Source organism: Cetorhinus maximus, chromosome 4 (genome assembly GCF_964194155.1).
Source record: "Cetorhinus maximus chromosome 4, sCetMax3.hap1.1, whole genome shotgun sequence".
NCBI classification, from domain to species: Eukaryota; Metazoa; Chordata; class Chondrichthyes; order Lamniformes; family Cetorhinidae; genus Cetorhinus; species Cetorhinus maximus.
The window spans coordinates 177,598,915-177,614,287 of NC_135882.1; the positions used below are offsets into that span (position 1 = coordinate 177,598,915).

Here is a 15,373-nt window from a genome sequence, read left to right on the forward strand (position 1 = left end):
AGGTTTCTTCCCCTAAAGGTCCAATTTTATCACTGCCCGGTATTATTTAAATCCCCGCCACCCCTTCCGCCACCAACACCACCATCATTGAATACTTGGAATCAATCCAAATTGTCCAATGTATCTATATTCTTCATTACACAAGGATCATCACTCTTGGAAATGGACAGTGAATAAGACAGATATGAATAATGTGACCAAAAATGACATTGTTAACGAACAACGCATAGTTCTTTACCGAGGGAAATTATCATTGTAGGCTTATATAACATAATTAAAGCTTTGCAAGCCACATTTTTAGTACTTACAGTTGAATCCCCTTTAAGAACAAGAAAAGACAAATATGAGGATGTGATTTTTAATACATCCATGTTGGCAAACTCTAGACATGGCACTTGTGCTCAGAACATACGCTGGTGTTGCCAAAATGCCAAATGAAACAGCCATAAGAAGCAGTCAGCTAGATATAAATAAAAAGTACAACTCCAGTAATGTATTTATCAAGGTACTCAAAATCATAGTAAATTAAACTTTAGGATGCGATTTAATCTACTCTCCATGTGACTCTTCCAAGCTGATACCAGGGATCCTTTAGAGCTCTTCAGCTTGTATTTCTTTACTGTCGCTGTCAGCATTCTCTTCTATGGCGGGGGCTAAGTGGCACAACACGATCGGCTCATAATTTTTTGAATTAGCGGTTGACACAGGATTGAATGCGGGGAACACCGGTTTACGGAACTTTGTTTTAAAAGAGTGAATGTGAATGCCTCGGCCAACGTTGTAGAAAGACAAGCGCCCCTCTTCGTAATCCAAAAATATTCCCAGTCGTTCGCAGTTGTGCTCTCTGCTGTTCATATCGAGCAGAATGGACTCATCAGCATGGAGCGCATAGTATTCCTTGTCAACCATGCGGAGGGACCACGAATATTTGTTCTTTCCCAGGACAGTTTCTTTACCTTTCCCTTTCCTGGCGATGGAGGAGTAGGTGACTCCGATGTTCCACCCATCTTTGTTCCTCACTTTCACCTCCCAGTAGTGTTTGCCTGATGAGAAGCTCTCGTTCGCTAGGACAGTGAAAGAACCTTCAAACCGCGCTGGATTGTTTTGGACACTAGTGGGGATGGGATTGTATTGCACAGAACACAGATCGGCTGACAAAGTCAGATTCTTGTGTGCTGTGTTCTCATCGAAGGTGATATTTCTTGAATCTGTAACATATCACAAAAATACTGTTACTAAGACTTGAAAATGATTACTAGCTGTACACTGCTCAACATCTAAAAGTCTGAATCTGTATTTGGATATATCTGACAATGAAGTTGGACATGTGATTCCACTGCATAGTGTTCTTGGTCCCAGTTGTGATATGGTAGTCTAGTGATTATGACACTAGACTAATAACCAAGCAGTCATCAGTAACCTTTACCAGCACTAAAACCTTGCAAGATCCCTGCGCTCCTCCAATTCTGACCTCATGCACATCCCCAATTTGAATTGTTTCACTAATGGTGGCTGTGCCTTCAGCTGTCCAAACCCTAAGTTCTGCAATTCCCTCCCTAAACTTCTATATCTCTCTCTCTCTCTTCTGAGACAGTCCTTAGAATCTATGCTTTTGGTCACCTGTCCTAATATTTCCTCATGTGGCTTGGTGTCAAATTTTTGCGAGTTAACCTGGGAAGCACCATGGAACGTTTTACCGTGTTAAAGCCATCATCTTTATGCAAGTTGTTGTTGGCATTAGTTCAGTTTGCACTAGGGCAAGCTGTGAAACTGAATTCAATAACTGGTCACCTGTCGGCTAGCACCAGAAGAAATTCCCAAGAAAGTTGCTTGATTGGTTCACTAATGCCCTATAGTGCAGAAAATCAGCCATGTCCACCTGCCCGGCCGTACATATGACTCCAGTTCCACTACATGTAGCTGCCTTGCCATACTGGAACTTGAACTCATGACTTATGGGTGTTGGTTCCGGTACCAAAATCACTTGACATATCATTGTGAAGGCCTCAATCCCAAAAGAGCACAAGTTAGAAATAGGCAAGATGGAAATGAGAGGGGAAGTTAAAGGAATCTTTCCACCTAATAGGCAGTGAAGTTCTGGAATAAGTTACCAGGGAGGAGCGCTGAAGTGAACTTAGTTAATGGATTCAATAGGCAACGAGATATGTTTCTGGAGAGAGAGGGAATTGATGGAAAGTCAAGAGGTGGGACTGATCTAAATGGAATGGCTTGACCCTGTCTTGTTGCCAAAAAAACCATTCTATAAAAACCAGTGACTCTATTCCTTGTGTTTACCACCAGTGACAAAGGTAACAGCAGCGTCTTTATTTGCTTGCAGCCTTTCCAATCTGCCTACGAGTTGGGCATTTCGAAAGTACAAAATTAACATCAATGATAACCAGAATAGGAATGAGAATTATCTTCATGAGTGCATGATTTAGGTTGTGATTGGGGAAGTCTCGGTCTATTTGTTAAACAAGGGCTGATTTGATTCGAACTCTCAATGTTATTAACCCACACCCCACTTTCCACACTCACATTCCCACATTCGTGGCAGCAATTTCTTCACAGCCTGGTGCAGCTCCTCCACAGAACGCAGCAGTGACTTCAGTCGCCCATTCTCCGCTGGCATTTCTTTACCAATTGATCTTTGCAAATCTTCAAAAGCTTCAAGACTAAACAGTATTTAAGAAATTTTTCAGATAATGCACTGTTACAAGTTTGCATATTTGCAAAGAATTTAATTGTAATTCTTGATTAAAATGTACAACTATAAGCATTTGTAAGGGCTCAGGCCCTATGTTAGCAACTTGAGCCCATAATACAGGCTGATGGTTCCATGGGAGTAGTGATGGAAAGTGTATGTCACACCTGCCCGCTTTTGCATGAAATGTTAAACTGGGGCCTTGTCCTGTCTACCCAGGTGGATGGAAAAGATTTCATGATGTTATCTAAAGAAGAGCAGGGGAGTTCTCCAGGTCAAAATACTTTATTTAATCAAAAACAGATTATCTATCATAATTGCTGTTTGTGGGATCTTTCTGTGTGTAAATTAGTTAGTATGGGCTGGATTTTATGTGCCCCCCACCCCACCGGTGGGCGTGTTTCACGCAGGGGGGCATGTAAAATAGGGTGGGTGCCCAACCCCCCACCTTCCCGCTCACCCCCATCATACGAGGGTGGGCGGGCGGGCGCTGAAATCAGCAGCCCACCCGCCATATCTAAATAAACAAGAGTCAATTAGACTTGTTATTAAGCCAACTGACCCTGATAATACGCTGCACACACCATAAAACATTTAACATGGGCAGCCAGGCGGGAGCGGGCAGCCCGGTATTTTCACTTAAATGTTTAAAAGGCGAGAAGGAAGGGGTGGTCGCGCTTCAGGGCAGTCCTTGACCAATCACTAAGGTTCCTCTAAGGTTGATACCCCACTTCCTTCCCACCCCTCCCCCCCCACTGCCCCTCTCCCTAACCTACCCGCACCCTCCCTTAAACCCACCCCTCCCCCCCACTGCCCCTCTCCCTAACCTACCCGCACCCTCCCTTAAACCCACCCCTCCCCCCCACTGCCCCTCTCCCTAACCTACCCGCACCCTCCCTTAAACCCACCCCTTCTCCCCACTGCCCCTCTCCCTAACCTACCTGCACCCTCCCTTAAACCCACCCCTCCCCCCCACTGCCCCTCTCCCTAACCTACCCACACCCTCCCTTAAACCCACCCCTCCCCCCCACTGCCCCTCTCCCTAACCTACCCGCACCCTCCCTTAAACCCACCCCTTCTCCCCACTGCCCCTCTCCGTCACCTACCCACACCCTCCCTTAAACCCACCCCTTCTCCCCACTGCCCCTCTCCCTAACCTACCCGCACCCTCCCTTAAACCCACCCCTTCTCCCCACTGCCCCTCTCCCTAACCTACCTGCACCCTCCCTTAAACCCACCCCTTCTCCCCACTGCCCCTCTCCCTAACCTACCTGCACCCTCCCTTAAACCCACCCCTTCTCCCCACTGCCCCTCTCCGTCACCTACCCACACCCTCCCTTAAACCCACCCCTTCTCCCCACTGCCCCTCTCCCTAACCTACCCGCACCCTCCCTTAAACCCACCCCTTCTCCCCACTGCCCCTCTCCGTCACCTACCCAAACTCTCCCTTAAACCCACCCCTTCCCCCACTGCCCCTGTCACCTACCCAAACTCTCCCTTAAACCCACCCCTTCCTCCACTGCCCCTCTCCGTCACCTACCCAAACTCTCCCTTAAACCCACCCCTCCCCCCCACTGCCCCTCTCCCTAACCTACCCAAACTCTCCCTTAAACCCACCCCTCCCCCCCACTGCCCCTCTCCCTAACCTACCCGCACCCACCCTTAAACCCGCCCCTCACCCCCCACTGCCCCTCTCCCTAACCTACCCGCACCCTCCCTTAAACCCACCCCTCCCCCCCACTGCCCCTCTCCCTAACCTACCCAAACTCTCCCTTAAACCCACCCCTCCCCCCCACTGCCCCTCTCCCTAACCTACCCGCACCCTCCCTTAAACCCACCCCACTGCCCCTCTCCGTAACCTGCCCGCACCCTCCCTTAAACCCACCCCTTCTCCCCACTGCCCCTCTCCGTAACCTACCCGCACCCACCCTTAAACCCGCCCCTCACCCCCCACTGCCCCTCTCCGTAACCTACCTGCACCCTCCCTTAAACCCACCCCTACCCCCCACTGCCCCTCTTCCTAACCTACCCACACCCTCCCTTAAACCCACCCCTCTCCCCACTGCCCCTCTCCGTAACCTACCCGCACCCTCCCTTAAACCCACCCCTTCTCCCCACTGCCCCTCTCCCTAACCTACCCGCACCCTCCCTTAAACCCACCCCTTCTCCCCACTGCCCCAATCCCTAACCTACCCGCACCCTCCCTTAAACCCACCCCTTCTCCCCACTGCCCCTCTCCGTAACCTACCCGCACCCTCCCTTAAACCCACCCCTCACCCCCCACTGCCCCTCTCCGTAACCTACCCGCACCCTCCCTTAAACCCACCCCTTCTCCCCACTGCCCCTCTCCCTAACCTACCCACACCCTCCCTTAAACTCACCCCCCACTGCCCCTCTCCCTAACCTACCCAAATCCTCTGGCCCAAGAACCTGGACTTACCCACTCCAGGGATCCATGGGCGTTGGTCTACTTCTCCTGCAGTCCCGGCAGTGGCCACGGATACCCTCTTCCTGGCGCTGCCAGGACTGACGGAGCTGGCCGGTAGCTCCAGAGGGCAGAACTTACTCCCCAGTGCGGGGCGGAAGTTAATCCACCCCACAGAGCTCTATGACTGCAGGATAGATCGGTGTGGAACATGCCGGATTTGTTTCCTGGGAGCCACCAGCCACCCAGATTATTCCAGCCTATATGCTTCACACAAAACATCAGTGACTGCACTTAGAGCGCTTTGCAATCAGTTACATTTACATCACGAGGATGCAAAAGATGCTGTATAAGTGGGAGATCTTTCTTATTCTCTTCCAACCTTCCATCAGCAGCACATAATTACCATCAACTGGGTGCTGTAATTCAACCCCATTAGGGACTAGTGTATAGAGGAGGAAACAGGGTAGCAGGGATCTGGAGCTCACTGCCTGGTAGAGGCAGATTCTCGTATCACATTTAAGAAGTACTGAGGTTCCTAAGTGACAAGCTGTGACCTGCATATGGAGCTAGTGCAGAAAGCTGGGATTATATGATGTCTAATGGTGTTTCTTTTTTTAAAGAAATTTGTCTTGGGAGGTGGACATCACTGGCAAGGTATAAAAAGGCATGGAGCCAAGGCAGGTGGATGGAGTGGCTCAGTGGTGGATAGTCACAATCTCATTAAATGAAGGAACAGGGTCAAGGGGCTGAATGGCCTGCTCCTATTTCTATGTTCCTAATCTTCGCATTTATTGCCTTATAGTTGAATACAACTGAGTGACTTGTTGGACCGTTCAGAGGGCAGTTAAGAGTTAACCACCATGAACCAAATGCCCTGACAAGGATTTATTTGACTAATGACACAGAGGGACATCATAGAAACAGATAAAACCTTACAGCATGGAGAGAAACCATTTGGCCCATCAGGGCTGTGCTGGCTCCCTGACAGAGCTCTCTGCTTAAGCTGTATTGAGAAGTTATGCTGAATATGTATTGAACTTTGACTAGACCACACTTGAAGTACTGTGTCCAGTAACATAGAAACTAGGAGCAGGAGTAGGCCATTCGGCCCTTCGAGCCTGCTCCACCATTCATTATGATCCTGGCTGATCACCCAACTCAATAGCCTGCTCCTGCTTTCTCTCCATATCCTTTGATCCCTTTCGCCCTAAGAGCTATATCTAACTCCTTCTTGAAAGCATACAATGTTTTGGTCTCAACTACTTTCTGTGGTAACAAATTCCAGAGGCTCATCACTCTCTGGGTGAAGAAATTTCTCCTCATCTCAGTCCTAAATGGTCTAACCCGTATCCTCAGACTGTGACCCCTGGTTCTGGACTCCCCCACCATCAGGAACATCCTTCCTGCATCCACCCTGTCTAGTCCTGTTAGAATTTCATAGGTTTCTATGAGATCCCCCCTCATTCTTCTGAACTCCAGCGAATATAATCCTAACCGGCTCAATCTCTCCTCATATGTCAGTCCCGTCATCCCAGGAATCAGTCTGGGAAACCTTCGCTGCACTCCCTCTATAGCAAGTACATCCTTCCTCAGATAAGGAGACCAAAACTGCACACAATATTCCAGGTGTGGTCTCACCAAGGCCCTGTACAATTGCAGCAAGACATCCCTGTTCCTGTACTCGAATCCTCTCACTATGAAGGCCAACATACCATAAAACATAGGAGCAGAAATTCGGCCCATCGAGCCTGCTCCGTCATTCAATCATGGCTGATATGTTTCTCAACCCCATTCTCCCGCTTTCTCCCATTTGCCTTCTTTACCACCTGCTGCACCTGCATGCTTACCTTCAGCGACTGATGTACGAGGACACCCAGGTATTATCGTTGCACATTCCCCTCTCTCAATTTATAGCCATTCAGATAATAATCTGCCTTCCTGTTTTTGCTACCAAAATGGATAACCTCACATTTATCCACATTATACTGCATCTGGTTGCTCTTTTTAAATTCAAAGTCTCTCGATGCCAACTCAGTGTCCAAGGCGTTTTATGAGTTAGCTTTATCAGAGCCCCTCAGAATTTTCAACATCTTTCTCAGATATCCTTTTCACTTTCTTTATTCTAGTGAAAGGCCCCAATCTACAGTAATTCCTTTGGTTTACAATTTCCCTCCCACAAACTCCAGGGCAGATTTTCGATTTGTCTCATGGGAATAAACCTGACATTGCGGATCAACGGCCCACTTCAGAAAGCATCGTTTTTTGATATCCATTAAAATCAATATTAACCGGGCAGCAGATCAGCTACACCCACTGGCAGCAAATTTAACATGTTCCCACATCCCATCTTACACTGGAAACGCTCCAGCAAGTCAATTATGAGGTCATCAAAATTATTGAGATTCTTACCGTGTCTTCCAACTCATTACTTCCTGTAATACAAAGGAATGGATAAATTAATTAAATTTATCAATCATTACCAGTGAGGCAATAAAGCCAAAACTAAAAGTACCTAACCCATGCTCTACCCACCCTGGGAGTGTTTGATAGGGACAGTGTAGAGGGAGCTTTACTCTGTATCTAACCCCGTGCTGTACCTGTCCTGGGAGTGTTTAATGGGGACAGTGTAGAGGGAGCTTTACTCTGTATCTAACCCCGTGCTGTACCTGTCCTGGGGGTGTTTGATGGGGACAGTGTAGAGGGAGCTTTACTCTGTATCTAACCCCGTGCTGTACCTGTCCTGGGAGTGTTTGATGGGGACAGTGTAGAGGGAGCTTTACTCTTTATCTAACCCCGTGCTGTACCTGTCCTGGGAGTGTTTGATGGGGACAGTGTAGAGGGAGCTTTACTCTGTATCTAACCCCGTGCTGTACCTGTCCTGGGAGTGTTTGATGGGGACAGTGTAGAGTGAACTTTACTCTGTATCTCACCCCGTGCTGTATTTGCCTGGGAGTGTTTGATGGGGACAGTGTAGAGAGAGATTTACTCTGTATCTAACCGCGTGCTGTACCTGTCCTGGGAGTGTTTGATAGCGACAGTGTAGAGGGAGCTTTACTCTGTATCTCACCCTGTGCTGTATTTGCCTGGGGGTGTTTGATGGGGACAGTGTAGAGGGAGATTTACTCTGTATCTAACCCCGTGCTGTACCTGTCCTGGGGGTGTTTGATGGGAGAGTGCAGACAGAGCTTTACTCTGTATCTAACCCCGTGCTGTACCTGTCCTGGGGGTGTTTGATGGGAGAGTGCAGAGAGAGCTTTACTCTGTATCTAACCCCGTGCTGTACCTGTCCTGGGGGTGTTTGATGGGAGAGTGCAGAGAGAGCTTTACTCTGTATCTAACCCCGTGCTGTACCTGTCCTGGGGGTGTTTGATGGGAGAGTGCAGAGAGAGCTTTATTCTGTATCTAACCCCGTGCTGTATTTGCCTGGGAGTGTTTGATGGGGACAGTGTAGAGGGAGATTTACTCTGTATCTAACCCCGTGCTGTACCTGTCCTGGGAGTGTTTGATGGGGACAGGGTAGAGGGAGATTTACTCTGTATCTAACCCCGTGCTGTATTTGCCTGGGAATGTTTGATGGGGACAGTGTAGAGGGAGATTTACTCTGTATCTAACCCCGTGCTGTACCTGTCCTGGGAGTGTTTGATGGGGACAGTGTAGAGGGAGATTTACTCTGTATCTAACCCCGTGCTGTACCTGTCCTGGGAGTGTTTGATGGGGACGGTGTAGAGGGAGCTTTACTCTGTATCTAACCCCGTGCTGTACCTGTCCTGGGAGTGTTTGATGGGGACGGTGTAGAGGGAGCTTTACTCTGTATCTAACCCCGTGCTGTACCTGTCCTGGGAGTGTTTGATGGGGATGGTGTAGAGGGAGATTTACTCTGTATCTAACCCCGTGCTGTATTTGCCTGGGAGTGTTTGATGGGGACAGTGTAGAGGGAGATTTACTCTGTATCTGACCCCGTGCTGTACCTGTCCTGGGAGTGTTTGATGGGGACAGGGTAGAGGGAGCTTTACTCTGTATCTCACCCAGTGCTGTATTTGCCTGGGGGTGTTTGATGGGAGAGTGCTGAAATACCAGCAGTAACATGCCTCACCTCATGAGTACATAAATCAACAACAACCTGTTTCTGTGCTGTAATGGTAATGTCTGAAAGAGATTTACACTTCTTGTCAGGATTTCAACATTTTTTTTTATTTATATGGACACCACTGGCTAGGTCAGCATTTATTGCCCATCCATCCCTAATTGCTGTGGGTCTGGAGTCACATGTAGACTAGACCAGGTAAGGACAGCAGATTTCTTTCATTAAAGGACATTAGTGACTCCAGATTTTTATTGGATTCAAATTTCACCATCTGTCATGGTGGGATTCAATCCCAGGTCCCTACAGCATTAGCCTGGGTCTCTGGAACACTAGTCCAGTGACAATACCACTACGCCATCGCCCTCCCCATGGAGTTAAGAATTATGTTATGACCTAAATAAATATTCACCTGTAGTGTCTGTACACTCTCAGAATCTGGATTCTCATTCATCTCATTGACTCTTTCCATTATGGACATGATGGCATCACTATATGCCTCCTTGTCCACTTGCTGCCCTGTAATCATGGTTTCCATTGACAAGCTCTCTGCTTCGATCAGACTCATTGTTGCTCTCATGTCATTCTCCAGGAGCTCCTTAATTGTGTTGTATTTTTCTTCAACAGACTCTTTTGTTTTTGAGATGATAATCTGCACAAAAAAACAACTCAGAGCGTTTAACAAAAGGGGAGAAGGAAACTGAGAGTGTGAGGGAATTGTGGGTTAATAGGGTCGACGGGGAGGGGAGAAGAGGGGCTGCGATTACCCTGGGGCTCTGGAACACTAGTCCAGTGACAATACTGAGGGCGTGTTAGAATTTGCCTGAGACTGATTATCAAACTTTGGATTTATGTTAACATCAAGATTAGTCTGAACAATGGAAATACTGCAGCAGCCAGCAGACATGTTGACTACATCAGGCGTGAGTGTAGGGTATTGGGCAGAACAAATGGAAGTACCCAAGCAGTATCATTTAACCTCCTAGGATTGTCTAGATTGTCCTGTTCCCTATTAACTGCTTAACAGTTAAATCCTCGAGATGGCCATTATGTGAAGTCCAGAAGTTGGGCGAGGAGAAACTCACTTCAATATACATTCTTGGCATCATGTGATATAACTCACAAGGAAAGGATAGACAAAAATCAGGAGACAGTCTTTCTGAGCTCAGAACTCACGGGACAATCAGAAGTCCAACATCTATAGAGGCCAAGTATGATCACCTTGGGTCTGTAAGAAACCAGGTTGTATAAATCTATTGCATAACTGGAATAGTTACTATGCTATTGGCGTCTGACTAATAAACCTATATTGGGATGACACGCTCGATCCTGAATCACAAGGAATAATTTAATTGAGTTTGGGAGATTTCCTAACAGGGTGTGAGTTCGAGCTGGAGGTGCGGGGGTGGGGGGTTACTGAGGATGTGAGAAAGCTGGGGGAGTTAGGGGAGAAACTGATCATGTTGGGGAGTTACTGACAGTGTGAGAAAGTTATGGAGAGAACCGAGGGTGTTGTAGAATGAGTAGGCCCTAGAGCATGGTAGCATCAGGAAGATTGAGTAACAGGTTGTTGTGAGAAACTACAGTGAATGACCAGGGTCAATAAATATGATGTGAGGAAAAATGTTTTCACCCAGAAGGTGTTTGGAGTCTGGAACAAACTTCCTGAGAGGGTGTTGGAGGCAGGTTCGATCGAGGTATTCAAAAGGGAATTGGATTGCTATCTGAAAAGAGAGAATGTGCAAGGTTACAGGGATAAGGCAGGGGAGTGGGACTAGGTGGAATGCTCTTTTTTCAGACAGCCAGTGCAGACTCAATGGACTGAATGGCCTCCTTCTGCACTGTGCACGATTCTGTGATACTGCAGACAACAGAGACTGCAAAGAGCATGAGAAGAGAAAGTAAATCAGGCAATCGCAATTAAATGTTGTTAAGCTTCGGATTTTAAAACCTGAAGATTGTAAGAGGGAAATGAGGAAGATGATGAGTTCTACAGTCCTAAGTCCTAGGAGAGGACGACCAAGAGAGGAGCTGTGCCTCAACTTCAGCCGAGTGTCGACAATTTATTTTGTTTGCTCCCAGATGTAAGTAATGCTGGTAAAGATTTATTTATTACCCATCCCTGGTTGCCCTCTGAAGGATGCAGCCCTTATGGTGATGAGGCTTCCATAATTTCCATTAATTGCAGGATAGCTGGTGTTGGAAAGGAAATATCTGTGCATCTTGAATATCAAAATGCCATGGTGAGGTGCCTCTGGCACAGGACAATGCCAAAGTTGAAAAGAGTAAGGTAAATCAAGAGACAACACAAATTTGTGTTTAAAAACCTGAAGATTGTTGGAAGAAGGAAAGAGAAAGTTTATCAGAAGCAAAATACCACGGGTGCTGGAAAACTGAAATAAGAACAAAAAAGCTGGAAACACTCAGCAGGTCAAGCCGATTCTGTGGAGAGAAGTAGAGTTAATGTTTCAGGTCGATGACCTTTCATTTCCGTTCTGATGAAAGGTCATCAGCCTGAAACGTTGGGCAGGATTTTCCGGCCCCGATACCAGCGGGCATCATCGCGGGCAGGGTGGGAAAATTTGGAGGGCCGTTGACTTTTAATAGCTCTAAATGTTCCCATTCTGCCCGCAATGATGTCCGCCAGGGCCAGAAAATCCGGCCCGTTACCTCTGTTTCCTTCCACAAATGCTGCCTGGCCTGCTGAGAAAGTTTATCAGACTGCGCTTACTTCAATGTCCTGTAATGTCAGGGGAATCCTGTCCATGTCCTTCTTGATTCAGTCATGAATCTCCTTCAAATCCTTCACTTTCCTTGTAATCTGAAACTAAAATGAATTGAACAGTGAGCAGAATGAAATGAAAGCTAAAGATGCTGCAGATACTCAGTAGGTCCAGCAACATCTGCAGAGAGAGAAAGATGGGGCTACCGATATAGCTCAAGGACTTCTATCGAAAGGTCATCATGGACACTTCATTCCTCTGTGAACAGACGTTGTCCGGTTTACTGAGTGCTTCCAGCACTATCTGAAGTGAAGAAGTACTATATATGTTCAGGAAATGAACTGACCAACCATGAAAATGCTGTGGCTCTAAAAGCAGGTCAGAGGTTGGGAATTCCTTAAATAATCACCCAATGTCCCCTTGAATTCTTCGATTGAATCTGTCTCCACCACACTTCCAGGCAGTGCATTCCAAATCTAACTACTCGCTGTGTGAAAAAGTTTTTTCTCATCTCGCAGTTGCATCTTTTGCAAAACTTTCAAACTGTGCCCTCTGGTTCTCGATCTGTTCACGAGCGGGAACAACTTCTCCCTATCTACTCTGTCCAGGTCCCTCATGATTTTGAAAACTCCAATCAAGTCTCATCCTTCTCTCCAAGGAAAACAGTCCCAACTTCTACAATCTTTCCTCATAACTGAAGTGTCTCATCTCTGGAACCATTCTCGTAAACCTCTTCTGTACTCTCTCCAATGCATTCACATCTTTCCAAAATGTGGTGCCCAGAACTGTGCACAATATTCCAGCTGAGGTCTAACGAGTGTCTTACGTAAATTCATCATAACCTTCCTGCTCTTGTACTCTAATCCCTATTAATGAAGCCTAGAATACTGTATGCTTTAGAAACAGCTCTCTCTACCTGTCCTGCCACCTTTAATGACTTATGTACATATACAGCCAGGTCTCTCTGCTCCTGCACACCCTTTAGAATAGTATCCTTTATTTTATACTGTTTCTCCATGTTCTTTGTACCAAAGTGTATCATCTCACACTTCTCCACATTGAACTTCATCTGCCACCTATCTGCCCACTCCAGCAATGTGTCAATGTCCTTTTGAAGTTCTACACTGTTCTCCTCATAGTTTACAATTCTCCCAAGTTTTGTATCTTCCTCAAACTTTGAAATTGTCCCCTGCACACCAAGGTCTAGATCATTAATACATATCAGGAAAAGCAAGGGTCCCAATACCGGCTCCTGGTGAACTCCACTACAAACCTCCCTCCAGCCTGAAAAATACCCATTAAACATTACTCCCTCTGTTTCCTATCCCTCAGCCAATTTTGTATCCACATTGCTTCTGTCCCTTTTATTCCATGACCCACAACTTTCTTCACAAGTTTTCCATGACCTATAACCTTCCTCACGAGTAACTCAGTTTAGCACATTAAACACTACAATGCAGGGGTTCTCAACCAGGACCTGTGGCCACCAAGGGCTCCTGTAAGAAGAGTTCAAGTGGTCGGGCAGAATTAACCAGAGAATGTCATGCGTACACTTGCCCTCCCTCTCCAATGAAGTTTGGGTACCTTGACCAATCCATTCAGCCAGCAACTGGTCACTGAGCTTTGCCGCTCACACAGGCACAAGAAGGTTTAAGGCTGCAGAATGTTACTGTACTTGTCACCTCAGATTCAACCGGGTTCCCACCACGAGCCTCAATCGAATGTAGCGTCACCAACAAGTTTCACATTCAGTAAGTAAAACAAGAATAACAACAGATGCATCAGATATCTTTTCTTATACAGCAAAAATACTTGGGTTACACGGGTCCATGGGAGGAGGCTTCAGAAGCAGAAGGCTGGAGAACTCCTGCTATAAAGTACAACCAATCCTGGCAGTCTCTCGCATGGTGAATTATCAATATTCGGGGGAGAGAATACGAAAGGAAAATGCTCGGGTTATATTATCAGAAAGCTGCAGGGCTGATCCGACCCCTCTTGAATCACAGGCAAACCCAAAACAAGGTGGTTGAAGAACTCAAGGAACAATCTACCCATCAACAGGGGAAGAGCTGAATGGTGGAACCAGCCATTTTCACCCGTCGATCAGAAAAACTGTTCTCTTAATTTCTCAGTGTTTAAGCTAGAAGGGAATCTACAATGGGATGTGGATCCCCTCGCCTCTGAATCGGATGCACTTACAGTTCCAACACTGTTCTTTCTCATTTTGAACTCTACTTGAAACTTGAATCTCAGTTTACATGCTGCCTTTTACCAGCTAAACCGTCAGAGGAACTTATCGCATCAGCTATAATCTGCATTTCCCCCTTCCCCAATACTTAAATTACATTGGCAATTCAGATGAGAAGTCGAGCTGGTCAGGAAATCAGGAACCGGCTGCCCCTGGCTTTTGTGTCCTTTTAAATTAATAAAAGAGAAACCTGAAGATAATAACTGAATTGAAAGTGTGAGAGGTTCAGTGTTTCCCACTGGTGCCCGTTAATGACCCTGTTTATACAAGTTTGAATGAAGGAACATTCAGCAAGGCTCTTCCACACAAAAAAAAACACAATTTTTCCAGCTTTACCACACGACTATTGAAACCCTTCCCACTGCTCCCAGTCTGTTGCATGCACCCTGCCCTTGTAAATTCGTCACAATAGTGAAGAGAGTGAGAAAGCTCAGGTCCTTACTTTTTGTTCCTTGCAGGCCTCCTCAAAAGGTGAAAAAGTGTGCGTCTTGTGCTTGCTCCCCACCAAGCATCGAGGGCATACACAATCCCCGCATTCAGTGCAGTAAAGGATCAGGTTTTCACTGTGTATCACACATTGCACGCCCAAACTGCTCCCACTGCTGCTGCTAGCAATACTGCCGTGATTATTTCGCAGACTCATGTCAAATTGTTGGGATTTTGCTTAAACTCCGTAAAACCCTTCAGCACTCCAGACAATAATGAACAAAATAATTTTATAGGAAGGGTAGGTGCAGGATAGAAAAGGGCTGTATAGTGCCTAGGAAGCAAGGAGCTGGCTATATTCAAGTTGCCAAGGGGAAGGGCTATGCAATTTGATCTTGGGTGTTACATAAGAAGCTAAATAGCACAATGACAACTTTTTATTTGAAATCTTCTTTGGAAGGTTTTTGTTTCCAGTAAAACCAGAATATACTTGAAAAACTCAGCAGGTCTGACAGTATCTGTGGAGGGAGAAAAAGAGTTAATGTTTCAAGTTCGTATGACTTCTTCAGAGCTCAAGAGAAGTAGAAATGTGTGGAAATTTATACTGTTTATGGGGGGGGTGGTGGAGCAGGTGAAGCTGGGTAGAAGGCCAGCGATAACTGGGGGCAAAAGAGAGATTGACAAAGATGTCTTGAACAAAAGGACAAAGGGAGTGTTAATGGTAATAGAGCAAAAGAAGGTGCTGATGGTGGCATTAAAGTAA

At 46.6% G+C, this 15,373-nt stretch overlaps 1 protein-coding gene across 1 annotated transcript; it reads right to left on the minus strand.

Annotated features, from left to right (window-relative positions):
- Positions 1 to 496: 496 nt before the first annotated feature.
- LOC144679385 (zinc finger protein RFP-like) lies at positions 497 to 14,924 on the minus strand. Its single transcript, XM_078539748.1, is given in 6 exon segments — positions 497 to 1,208; positions 2,539 to 2,675; positions 7,542 to 7,564; positions 9,626 to 9,865; positions 11,945 to 12,040; positions 14,627 to 14,924. Coding segments are annotated over 6 exon segments (1,314 nt in total). The 5' UTR covers positions 14,828 to 14,924; the 3' UTR covers positions 497 to 591.
- Between the last annotated feature and the right edge of the window lie 449 nt (positions 14,925 to 15,373).